Source organism: Pelmatolapia mariae, linkage group LG7, assembly GCF_036321145.2.
Source record: "Pelmatolapia mariae isolate MD_Pm_ZW linkage group LG7, Pm_UMD_F_2, whole genome shotgun sequence".
NCBI classification, from domain to species: Eukaryota; Metazoa; Chordata; class Actinopteri; order Cichliformes; family Cichlidae; genus Pelmatolapia; species Pelmatolapia mariae.
This window is the reverse complement of record NC_086233.1, coordinates 39,207,978-39,220,593: the sequence shown is the minus strand read 5'-3', so window position 1 is coordinate 39,220,593 and position 12,616 is coordinate 39,207,978. Positions and strand designations below refer to the sequence as shown.

Below are 12,616 nucleotides of genomic sequence, written 5' to 3'. Positions count from 1 at the left end.
AAGTTGGAGTCCCAGAGCTGGACCTCTCATCCATGTTTGTGCTCTTTGCTGACAGACAGTCATAAAGTCTGTGCTCCACTTTTCAGTGAACTCCTGACGCTTTGTTTGATCCTTTCACTCAGTCTGTGCATTGCACCGATGCAGGCTGTGGATGTCGCTTGCTAACCAAGTTAGCCTTGTTAGCTGATCACTTGGAAGGATTGTTCCAATACTGAATCACATCATTGAACAACAGAACTGTAGCATGGGAATACTAATAAAAAGAGCGAGGTTCATTATTGTTGTTGCTTTTTGTCATTAGAATCAAGTCATTCTGGATGGCACGCAGGTAGAAGCAGCTCTGGTTCCAGTGCAGTGACATTGTGGTGTATTTTTCGGACTTGTCACTCTGACAAAAAATAATAAAAGGATAACAATATGAAATAAAATTTATACAGAGACCATAGTTTACATGAAATTTGTCCAAAACATAGTATGTTTATTTCATTGTTTCATTTCATTTTATTTTATGTCCTCATCCGCTAAACACGCTGTAATCTCCTTCTCTTTAAACTGAATTATTTGTCCAGTTCTCTGCCTAATGTGATGTTGTACGTCATTCCAAAATATTCTGGCATATACACACTGTTAAAAATAGATGCTGAGTAGTTCCAATTTATAATTAGCAAAGAACAAGAGTAGTTAAGCTTAGACCTCTCCAGTGTCTTTTAACTGAGTATATATTATGTAGTATTTAAAAGGAGCTTCCATCCATGCCAAGATACTGAACCCTGATTTGCCCCTAATGCATTGACTACAGTGTGAGTGCGTGTGCTGAATGTTAAACAAAAGTTCTTGTATGGATGTGTGTGACTGAGGGGATGAGGCTTCTAGTAAAGTGCTCAGAGTAGAAAAGCACTATGTCAGTTCATATATTAACCAGTTCTCCTGTGTTTGTCTGGACTTGTGTTCACAAGTATGAATGTAAATGATGAACAAAATATAAAGATTACATAATATTCCTCTCTTCACCATCTATCAAATTTCCTAAGCAGCAACCCACCCTGAGGTAGAGAGACGGGGTGGGCTATACCTTAGACAGGTCAACAGCCCTGAGATGAGCTGTGGACATACTCACATATTGGCCTGTGGCCAGTAAAGAATCACCAGTTTGTCTTTGGAATGTGTGACGAGGCACCCGGAGGAAACCCCAGCAGGCACAGAACATGTCCACGCGGCTGCTTTGAAGCAGGCATGGTAAGCTTCATATATAGTATGCTGTTGAAAGCACAGTGACTCGTAGGACATGCACAATTGCAGTGAGTATAGCCTTGACATTTCCTATATTGTTGCCGTACGTTTTAAAATGATTAAATAAGGTTGGTTGTTGAGAGATCCACAGACAGACACTTAGGCAAGTGATGAAACTGATATTTCTCCTTGTTGTAACATCACACTCAGAAACAATATCCTGACGTGTCCTGGCAGGCTGGCCACTAAATGAGTGTAACGATGGACTGGAACACTTGTAGACATGTGTCGCTGACATCAACTTTAACCTGTAATAAACAAGTACTGTTGCATTTTCAAAGTTTTGGTACCAAAAGCTTTGTAAGTTGTTCTGGTGACAGTTCACTTCATAATTAATCATAATTAATCCTTCTGTCAGCGGTCACATCATCAGTAAACTCCAGTGACCCGCTTCCACTGGGAGGCATACATGACGACAACATGGGAAACATAAGGTTTCCTACACCACGTTTGACAGATGATGACAGATAATGAGCTGGTCAATGCTTTTCTCTTACCATCATTCTGGTGCAAGTTAATCTGGCTGTCATCTGTCCACTGATTTTTTTTCCTAGCACTGAGGTGGAAAAGTCTACTCTGGCCTTCCTGTTCTTGAGTCTAACCAGTGGCTTGTACCTTGTTGTAAACCGTCTCTTGTACACTTATTCACTCAGGAGTTCTCTTGTTAGATGTTGTAAGGGCTTTTCTTCCCCAGGAAATAATTCTGCAGTCGTGAACTTTAGTTGTTTTTGTTGACTTCCAGGCCTGTTGGTTTTCCTGAGCCGCCCGGAGCGGTTCTTCTTTTTAAGAATGTAACAGATTGTTGGTCACTCGTAAGTTGTTTTTAGTCTTTCTGCACTGACATCAACCCTTTATGGACCTCGTGTAGTGAGTTCCAGTGAACAGATCTTTTAGCGGCTTAATTTGTCATTGAATGATTCATTTTTAATAACTTTATGCATTTTTGTGGTTAGAAAAGTGGTGACACTCTTCTCTCAGATATTTAATTACTTAAACAAAATGACTTTTCCAGAGTTAGCTGTAACTGAGGAAGTGACATCTGTGCTGGGTTGTGACAGCGGTCACACTACAAGTGTACAACTGAAATATGCTAGGCCCATCCCTTCATGTGGGCCAAGGCTTAGTTTACTAAACTGTTTACTAAAATGTGCACCAGTAAGTCACTGGGGTGTGTGAGTAAGAGGATTCACCACCACTGCAACTGCAGCTCAGTAGCTAGACCAGCTCATCTAACAGTGTACTGGAAACATTCCGATGGAGTTTTGGTCAATGTTGAAATGATTCCATCACACAGTTGCTCCAGATTTGTAACAGTTTCACCACATCCCAAAGGTGCTCTGTTGGATTGAGATCTGGTAAATATGGAGGCTGTTTTAGCGCAGCAAATATCTCTTTGAGGTGATCTGAGCTTTGAGATGTAGCACATTATTCTGCTGGAACTATACATTGGGATGCACATGATCAGCAGCAATACTCAGGTAGGCTGTGGGATTTAAACACATCTCAGTTGGTACTAAAGGGCCAAAGTGTGCCACCACCACAACACAACACAACACAACACAACCACACCACAACACAACCACAACCACAACCACACCACACTACCTGCAGCAGCTGCCTGAAATGAATAGACCAAGCGACTCATGTCTTCAGTCTGGCCTCACTGATTGCTCCAGAAACACACCAGGTTATTGAGAGATGTATGATAAACCAAAACAGCACAAAAGTGCAGTGTGTCCTACAGGTGTGATATCAGCAAATACAGTTTAATAATGAATTAATAGATCTTCATTAATCTTCTACACCAAATTCTCAAAAGCCCAAAATCTGACTTAGTGTTGTGTTTGTTTTCATCCTCTGCTGTTATCTCTGGTCCTTATAATCCAGGCCTTGGTATTTTATTCAAGGTGAAAGCCTGTAAAAATGTGGGTTAAAGGCTGGCGGAGCTTTGCCAGAAGCAGCAGCTGATTGGCTGTGGCTGAGCTGGTGTGTTGTGATAAGAGCCCAGCCTTTTGCAGCTCCACTGAAGTCTGTGACGGAGTGAAGCACAGCACCCCTCACTTCTTCCTTCCACTCTCTCTCTCTGCTACTCTGTCATTCCTGCCATACCAGACATAGCTTACCACCAGCTGAGGTAGGCTCTCACCGTAAATTTTTGGAAAGAACAGCCGGTGTCAGCATTCAGTCTTAAAACACATAATTACAACAAGTTGTGGAAACATGCCCTTCTCTCTGTTTCTGTCACCAGAGCCAAGTGTGTGTGAGTGTGTGTGTGTGTGTGTGTGTGTGTGTGTGTGTGTGTGTGTGTGTGTGTGTGTGTGTGTGTGTGTGTGTGTGTGTGTGTGTGTGAGAGAGTGCGTGTGCGTGTGCATGTTTTTTCAGTCTTTATATGTGTTTGACATACAATGGCAGTGTGTGTATGTTTTCTGCAGTTTACACAAAACATGTTGGAATGCTTAAAACTAGCAGTGAAACTAGCAGTAATAATTCCAGTAATTAAGAGGAATTTTGGCCCACCCATCTTTGCAGAATTGTTGTTATTCAGCCACCTTGGAGGGTTTTCGACCATGAACCGCCTTTTTAAGGTTGTGCCATCCATCCATCCATCCATCCATCCATCCATTTTCTGCCCCTTATCCTGGGCTGGGTCGCAGAGGCAGCAGGCTAAGCAGAGAAGCACAGACCTCCCTCTCCCCTGCCACCTCGTACAGCTTGTCCAAGGGGAACACCGAGGCATTCCCAGGGTAGGCGAGAGATATATTTTCTCCATTGTGTCCCGGGTTTGCCCCGGGGCCTCCTCCCGGTGGGACATGCCCGGAACACCTCACTCAGGAGGCGTCCTTATCAGATGCCCGAACCACCTCAACTGGCTCCTTTTGATGTGGAAGAGATTGGGCCCACCCAATCTCTAAGGGAGAAGCCAGCTACCCTTTGGAGAAAGCTAATTTCCGCCGCTTGTATCTGCGATCTTGTTCTTTTGGCCACTACCCGAAGCTCGTGACCATAGGTGAGGGTAGGGACATAGATCAGCCGGTAAATCGACACTTTTGCTTTTACGCTCAGCTCTTGCTTTAGCACGATGGTCAAATTATGAACAGAATTGGTGACAAAGGGCTGCCCTGGTGGAGTCCAACACAAACAGGGAATGAGTCCGACTTATTGCCAGTTATGCGGACCAAGCTCTTGCAGTGGTTGTTTAAGGATCGAGTTCTGTCAAGTTTGTATGGCTAATAGCAAAGGGCCAGACACTCCATACTCCTGAAGCACCTCCCACAGAATGCTCAGAGGAACGTGGTCAAACGCCTTCTCCAAGTCCACAAAACACATGTATACTGGTTGGGCAAACCCCCATGCACCCTCAAGTATCCTTGAGAGAGTAAAGAGCTGGTCCAGTGTTCTGCGACCGGGCTGAAAACCGCATTGTTCCTCCTGTATCCAAGTTTGACTAATGGAGCCCCAGCCTGCTGCCTCTCACCAAGGGCAACTCCAAACTGAACCAGAATCCAGCTCCTCTCCGGGAGACTGGTTCCAGAGCCCAAGCTGTGCACTGAGGTGAGCCTGACTATATCTACCCGGTACCTTTAAACCTAATGCACTAGCTGAGGCTCATTCCCAACCAGAGAGGTGACATTCCATGTTCCAGTCGCTAGTCTTGGTAGAAAAGAGGATCGTTACGCCAGGTTTTGCTCTGTCAAGTTTGTATGTCTTAGTCCTGGTCTTGGTGTTAGTTACTTCCTGTTTTATTTTAATAGTGTGACAAAGGACCCGACGCACACAACTTTCCAAGGTACGTGTATGTTTATTTACATTGGATTTTTGCTCAGTCTTCTTGTACAGCTTTCCAGCTGCCATACTTCCGTTCAGTCCAACACCATACACACCTCTCCCATCAGCTCTCGGTATCCAACCTATATAGGGGAGGCAGGATTAGATAATGGAAATCAGCTGTTCTGGTCAGCCTCCCCTGACACCACACCCTGAACCCACTGCTTCATCTCTCCCCTGCAGCTGAACCACAAACCACACTCCACCACAGATAGTTGCTTGTGTCAAGTGTGTTGTGTTGAGATTTTCATCTCCTTATATCATTAGTTAGATTTAGTTTAGCTTTGTGTTGTTCCTCAGGTGTCTCCACTCCTTCCTAATGTCCTCTTGTGTATTTAAACCCTCAGTTTGCATTGGAGTCCCTATTTCTGCCTTGAACATAGCAGTCCATGACACTTTGAGGCTCTAAGAAAGGATACAATCAAGATAACTCTAGAGATGAGTTATCTGTTTTACCCTTATCCTTTTTTAGCTTCCTTTCTGTCCCTGCATTCTCACTCATACTTTCACACATTTAATTCTTCCAGGTGGTTTGGGTTTAATAAAACCAGCCAAGGCTTGTAATACAAGCCAGATTTTTAAGGTTAACCCTGGGTTTTTTGTACTACAAAGGTGGTTGACTTCTTACTGGAGTAAATCACAATGGTGACTTAAGCTGCTCCGAAGCTTCGTCGCATAGGCAAAGAGCCAAACAGCTGTGCATTTTACTGGTATATTTTTATAACATTTTGATATTTTTTGTCGCCATTTGATAACACTTCTGTAGTAGGTAGTAGTTAACCCTGGGTTAGCTTAGCGATTTGATAACCAGCTTTGTATGACCGTTTAGCCTGATCCCCAGTGTTAAGATAAGTGAATCCAGATAACTGAAAGATACCCTGGATATGTTGAACGAGCTTCGTAGTGTAGGGCACTGCTCATCTACTAATTAGAAGGTTGGTGGTTCAATCCCTGCCTGCTCCAGTGTGCATGCCAAATAACCTTGGGCAAGATACTAACCTCAAGTTGTGCTCCATTGGAGTTTGGATATTAGAATGAAAGTACTTAAGCATAGGAAAAAAAAGTGCTTGTTTGAATGGCTTTAAGTGTGTTTAAGAGTCTTGTTGTATAAAGAGCTTTGAATGCTCAGGTAGAGTAGAAAACCACTATTTAAGAACCAGGTCATTTACCATTTTACCTCTTGTATTCTAAGATTTGCTTTCTCTTCCAGCTGATTTAGCTTCCTCATGCTGAATCTTCCTTCGTTTTGTCTATAGGCTATAAATCCAAACCGTTTTCCACTATTATATGATGGAGCAGTCAATACAGCGAGGAGGACCAGGTCCTCGATTACTTTCTCCTTTTGAAAGTCATTTAAAGTTGTTCTGCTGAGCTCCCTGGGTTTACTCAGCCCTGTAATGAACTCTACACCAGGTGTGAACACAGAGAAACAATCAAAATTTTTTCAAAATTATAACAATTTCTTCCGATCTCTCACCCTTGAAGACAATGTGGTCTTTTGATGAAAATGCCAGTGTAGTTGGTCTTAGCACTTTTCAGGAATAATCAGTCTATGTCCATCTCAGACCCCAGATGCCAGTCAGTCATAGGATCCCATAGCTGACACCAAGGTCATTGTGGAAACATGAAATGAATTGAGGTGCACACAGCACAGAAACTGTTTTTTTATTTTCTCTTGCAAAGGCGTCAAACAGCAGCACAGGGCAGCAGTCTGTATGCAGTCTGTAAGCCTAGAATATTTATAGAGTATAGTTATCTGTCTGCCATGGTCACAGAACACTGTGTAACAACAGATAACTCGCTCATCAGCATGTGCTATAGCTCAGCGATTAGATGGAGACACAATTTGACCGTATGGAGCCTGCCATTTGTTAAGGTTGGGACTTATTAAGGCTTTTAACGCAGAAGCAGAAGAATCCTAAAAAAAATACATGACAAATTACAGTCATTTATATAAAACTGCAGCTGTGGGTTATTTTAGTAATCAAGTACACAGACAAGTATCCCATATCAGTGACGTTCCCATCCAATAACTGACTGCTGTCTACAGTGGAGTAGACATTACAGCCATCACTGAATGGGCGAATCAGGTGCTTCAGGAATATTTCATAGTCAGAACTGTGACTTTGGTGAAGATAAGTGCTATAGTGGCAGCAGTATAAATTCTGTTTCAGGCTCTTCCATGACAGCTAGTCTGCCTAATGCTGTAGTACAGAGGTCAGCATAAATGCACTTTCTCTAAAGTCATACTGCCTTAGTATTGAACAAAGCCAACAATCACGGACAACCTATGTTGTCCGTGATCGAGACGAAAACCACATTGTAAAAGAAGAGAAGCACTAAAGTGCTGACTGTCATCATTTGTCCCACAATGAGCAGTAAGATGCAGCGCTTTAGTGACAGACTTCGGCCTGCAGCATCACTGAAAATGACTTCTTTGTATTTGAAGAGCAGGATACTGCTTCCTTTGACTCAGACACTGAAGTTATTGAACATTTGAGGATCCCGAACTTTTTCAGGATAGACTCTTTCCATGAAACACAGCAATACCCTCGAGTGTGCCTGTGGAGAGCTTCTTCAATCTGGGGAGTCTTGTGCTAACTCAAAGAAGTCAAAGGCAGAACTTATTGGATTTAAAACTTCTCCCCATGAGGTTTAGTCCACTGGTAAGCTATTATTTGGTAAAGGAGCAGCTTTTCCCCAATTTTCAGTGTTCCATTTTAACATGCTTTTTCCTTTTATTCATTTTTTTCTTGCACATATCTAACAAGCCTGTAAATTTCTTCATCTGTTATTTGACTGATTTTGCTGTGACCTGTCCATAGTTGGATCCAGTATACTAATAGGTGTAAAAAGGAAATCGAATGAACAACACTTAACTCTTAATTCTAAACCTGCACAGTGTATTTAACCTTCTACAGCCCACTGTTGCCCTCTGACCCCAACCCAACACAATCTGAAACCGAAAAAGTGTTAGACCTCCATATTTACCAAGAGATATGAACGCAGACATTATGACTTTTCTATTAAAGTTAATGTCCACACTTATTAATAGACACAGACAAAATAATAGTTACTAAAGCCCGAGCCACCAAAAGGGAAAAAGTTCTCTGTGTCAGTCTACCTGACCAAAGAGACTTTATGAAATCCAGAAATGTGCAGATTTTTAAATGTGGTCAGCTTTACTAGAAACCAGAGAACAGACAGATTACCTGATTTGTCTGCCTTTTTTTTCTTTAAATGATATATTATAGTCTCTCTTGGGTTGCTTTTGCAGTTTGTTTTGGATCGTTATCATCTGCACTGTGAACCTCTTTCTGCTCAGTGTTGCAGCATTAGTCTAAATGTGAGCAGAGTGCTGCCCTGTACACTTCACAATTCATCCTGCTGCTTCTATCAGGAGTCACATCATCAACAAACACCAGTGACCCGCAGCCGTACATGCCCATACCATAATGCTCCCTCCACCATGCTGACAGATCATGTGGATGCTTCAGATCATAATCTTCCTTCTTCATACATTTCCTCTCCATCATTCTGCGAGTTTCAGTGAACAGATGGCAAATGCAAGTTCAACACTTAGAATTGACTCCAGATCTTTTATGGGCCATGAAACAGTTTGTCATCAACTGCTCACTTACTTTTGAGCCTCTGGAAATGGGAGACTGTAAAAATGGCCATAATTCCTAAAGAGTTGATTCGGGTCTTTGTTAAACCCTTTGAATTAAAGCTGATAGTCTGTACTTGGACAGCTGCAGAGCAGAATCAGTGAACAGATTGATGTCTAATGAGCCCCTGCTGTGGGATGGGGGGTGTGAGCAGGCACACACAGATTTATACACACATTCACACGACGCATACATACATCCATGGGAGGGTGAGGATTATCTTTGCAGGCAGAAAGACAAGAAGATCCGGTTTAGCCACTTAGAAGTCTCTACTGAGCGAGCCTCTTTACCCACTAACCTGGATCAAGTCTCTAATTGACACACAAATTGTCATGCTAAAGAAATGCTCGCTGCTTTTATATAGAAAGCACAGACAGCTGTCATTTGATTTCTTCAGTAACAGTTTAAAAGTGACTTTAAAGATGTTCATGTTCAGCAAAGGAGAACTCTGCCACTAAGGTACCAGAGTATAGTGGCATGAGTGGAAAGCATGAATCAGCCTCAGGGCAGAACTCTTCAGCTCAGGAATGTGAGAGCTCATTAATCGCTGCAAGCAAGACTGAATATCGAATGTAAAAATGCAGCAGAGCTGCAAGTGTGTGTTGATGATGTCCTCCTTTATGTTGCAGCTTCACTGCAACTCTCAGACGTTGGGCACAGTTGTGATAAAAGACAAAGACAGAGTTAAACAGAGCTTGGCGTTTGTGGCCAGCCAATGAGAAAAAGACTCCTTGCTAAACAGACAAAATGTCAGATTTCTGTCTTGGCTACAGAGCAGTCAGCAGGATTCTTTACAGCTTGGTTAAGTACCTGACGTAATGATAAAACCTCCCACCAGTTCATGAATGAGAGGCTCTAAAAAGCTCTGTTATACAAAGACTGTGTGTTTGTGTGTCTGAGAGAAATAGTCTTGTCCTTTGGGTGTGTAAGGATTCCCCTGTTTCGTTCTGACTTCCTGCTTCCTGTCTGTGAAAGGGCTGACCAAATCAGTGCATGTACGAGAGCTGAATGCAGCTTTGTGTCTCTGTCACTTGTCAGTAATAAGTGTGGTTTGAACAGTAAGTGAGTCATGCAGACTGCTACATTGTCAAGTTAAAGCTGCAACAAGTTCTTGCCATGTGCTGAGCAACACTCTGTCCACCTGCACGTCTCCACAGCTGCTACACATTGACAGACTGTGCCAGACTATGGTGCTGCCAACACAGCGCCACTCCTATTAAGTCTGACATTCAAACTGCTGCTCATTCTAGTAATTCAGCTACTGCTAATAGTGAAGCGTATGAAGCACTCTAAAATCTCATATTAAAAACCAAAGACAAAACATTCACAGCTAAAATGTGTTTTTCTTTTCAAACAGATAAGATAATACGCTGAAGTAGAAAAATCTTTTTTCCGCACACACAGAAAGAACATATCGCACATGCTCCACTTCCTAGTAATCCACTGCTTATTTAATGTTTGCGTCTGGAAAAACGAACATAACCCTCTTATCAGGTCAGGCTGAGCAAACATCTCCTTATTACAGAACATACAGCATGGTTTACTTGAAGGAAAGGACGTGGAAGTGTGTCAGTGTGTGTTAAACTTTATTTAGATTAGACTAAAATGTAAACCATCACCAGTTTGTCTGTTTGTATCTGAAAGTCTCACAGAATCTTAGTTCGGTCATTCCCAACCACCCATTTTGACTTCCAGGCCTTACTCGGCACAGATGTTTCTGTATACTCTACCGGCCTTGGTTATGGCATTCCATGTATGCCCTGCCCTCCTGGCATCTTGCACCCTGCTGTTACGTGCTGGATTGTTTCAATGTCTGCAGTTTTGCCTTCTGGTAGTACAGTCTGATTACCTTCCCTCCCTTTGCTACCGTCTGAATACATTTCTCCAGTCTGAATGACATTCCAATGTTATGATCCTCATGGTGTGGATCAGTGAGTAGATGTCTTGTTCACTGGCATGCAGCATATAGCAGCTTTCCTCTGTGTTGCCTTGATCTTGGCCTCTGAATATAAAAAAACTAAATGCAAGTACCTTTATGTGCTGTGTTGGTTCAGAGTTTCAGTTGGCGCATCCCTGTAAAAACTGCAGCAGTGTGTTAGAAGGTGGCAAGATGTTACAGTCTTTGCAGATAGCATGTATGTAATGTGTGGATGATGATGAAAATACAGTTTGTCAGCGAACACATCCTAGCAGCATGACATTTTCATGAGAAGATAACTGTTTTTCACTTCAGCTGTTTCAGACCTTTCATGTTGCAGATCTGGTATACTTCCTGGTGTATTTCCTCTGGCACAGTGAATGTTACATCTCTGCTTTGCCTCTTCTTCTAGTGTCTGACACCATGAAACTGAATCCACGGGAAGCTCTGCTTTATGTAAGTATCTGTTGTTTTTATAAGGCATCATAATGAGCTGTAAAGGAGCTAGAATGTCTTATTAAATTTGCCTGGTGTGGCAATTGCACTTTAAACACCAGCTAGCCAGCTGATTAGCAAATATGCTAACACACTTCACTACCAAACATGCTAGGAGTCAGCAGATGGCACAGACCCAGATCTGTCACATGCCATCATTTCTGTTTCTAGTGAGGTTCCTTTTGTGAAGCACAGGGGCCATACGATTTGAAAACATCATCTAGCTTCAGCCATACAGTCGTTTTCCAAGCTTATAGGTCTGTTTTTCCATCTATCATCTGTGATAGAGTAGCTGATGTGAGGTAGTGTTTACTTAGCTGACTCTCAGCAATCTGTCAGCATTGCTGCAGTCAATCGCCGATGCCATGTTTGTGACACTGTTTTCTGTCAGGGAGACTGTGTGCTGACGGTGCAGCTTGATGAGGACGAAGAGAAGGAAGCAGACTTTTACCTGATTTTCTCTGGGTCTACACAAAGGCACGTGAGCAGCACACTGCGAGTGAGTCATGTCACACTGCAGGCCATGTGTCCAGGTATAACACACACACACACACACACACACACACACACGCACACACACACACACACACACACGCACACACACACACACACACACACACACATACGTGTACACATGCATGCACATGCACACACTCACACTCGCGCGGTTGGTTGAGTGGATTTTTGAAATACCAGAACAGAGAATGCAGAAGTTTTGCAGGTGGATGAAAGTATGCGTGTTCACATGAGTGGAGCTGCTACAGAGCCCTCCTGCTTTCACCGTCCACTGAAGCAGTCCTGTGTTGGTTCCACTAATCCAGACTTGAGCTCCGTTAGGTTGGGATCTGGAGCCTGGGACCATCTGTACAGATTCACAGTGTGGACTCCTGTACTCAGTTCTTCATACTTCATGCTTTAGTGAATTTGTTTACTCTTTAATTGTCTTATGGATGAACTGAGGTAGATAACTTGTTGGTGAGTGAGTGATAATTTTGATGGTTTTGTTGATGTGCTGCTGAAACTCCAACATGTTTCCTGCTGACAACTCCACCCATAGATCACACATTAGCACACATCATGTATCAGGTTCTCTGCATGTAGATCACCTGCCAGAAACTGACTGTGTGTGTGTGTGTGTGCGTGTGCGTGTGTGTGTGTGTGTGTGTGTGTGTGTGTGTGTGTGTGTAGGCCATAATGTGTGTGAACAGGTCTTGGTGACACTGTGTTTGGCTCGCCCTGATGGATCAGTGGACACACACTCGCAGCAGACCTTCTCCTTTATACAGGTAACAGCATTAAAGAGCTCCTTTGGTTCAGCCCTGTCATGATGTCATGTGACTGGTGGGATGGATGGAAATGATGTGAGACTATTGCAGCAACTGATCACTTCCAATATGAGCACAAGAGTGTTAAAGTTTGG

General features: G+C 42.9%; 1 protein-coding gene across 7 annotated transcripts in view; it reads left to right on the top strand.

Annotated features, from left to right (window-relative positions):
* The window catches only part of akap13 (A-kinase anchoring protein 13), a 61,589-nt gene that overhangs the window by 4,422 nt on the left and 44,551 nt on the right, over positions 1 to 12,616 (top strand). For all 7 annotated transcript variants that reach the window (XM_063479044.1, XM_063479048.1, XM_063479046.1 and 4 more), the window contains exons 2-4: positions 11,114 to 11,157; positions 11,588 to 11,729; positions 12,385 to 12,482. In XM_063479044.1, the coding sequence (XP_063335114.1) occupies positions 11,125 to 11,157; positions 11,588 to 11,729; positions 12,385 to 12,482 (273 nt within the window). In that variant the 5' untranslated portion in view covers positions 11,114 to 11,124. The remainder of the gene's footprint in view (positions 1 to 11,113; positions 11,158 to 11,587; positions 11,730 to 12,384; positions 12,483 to 12,616) is intronic.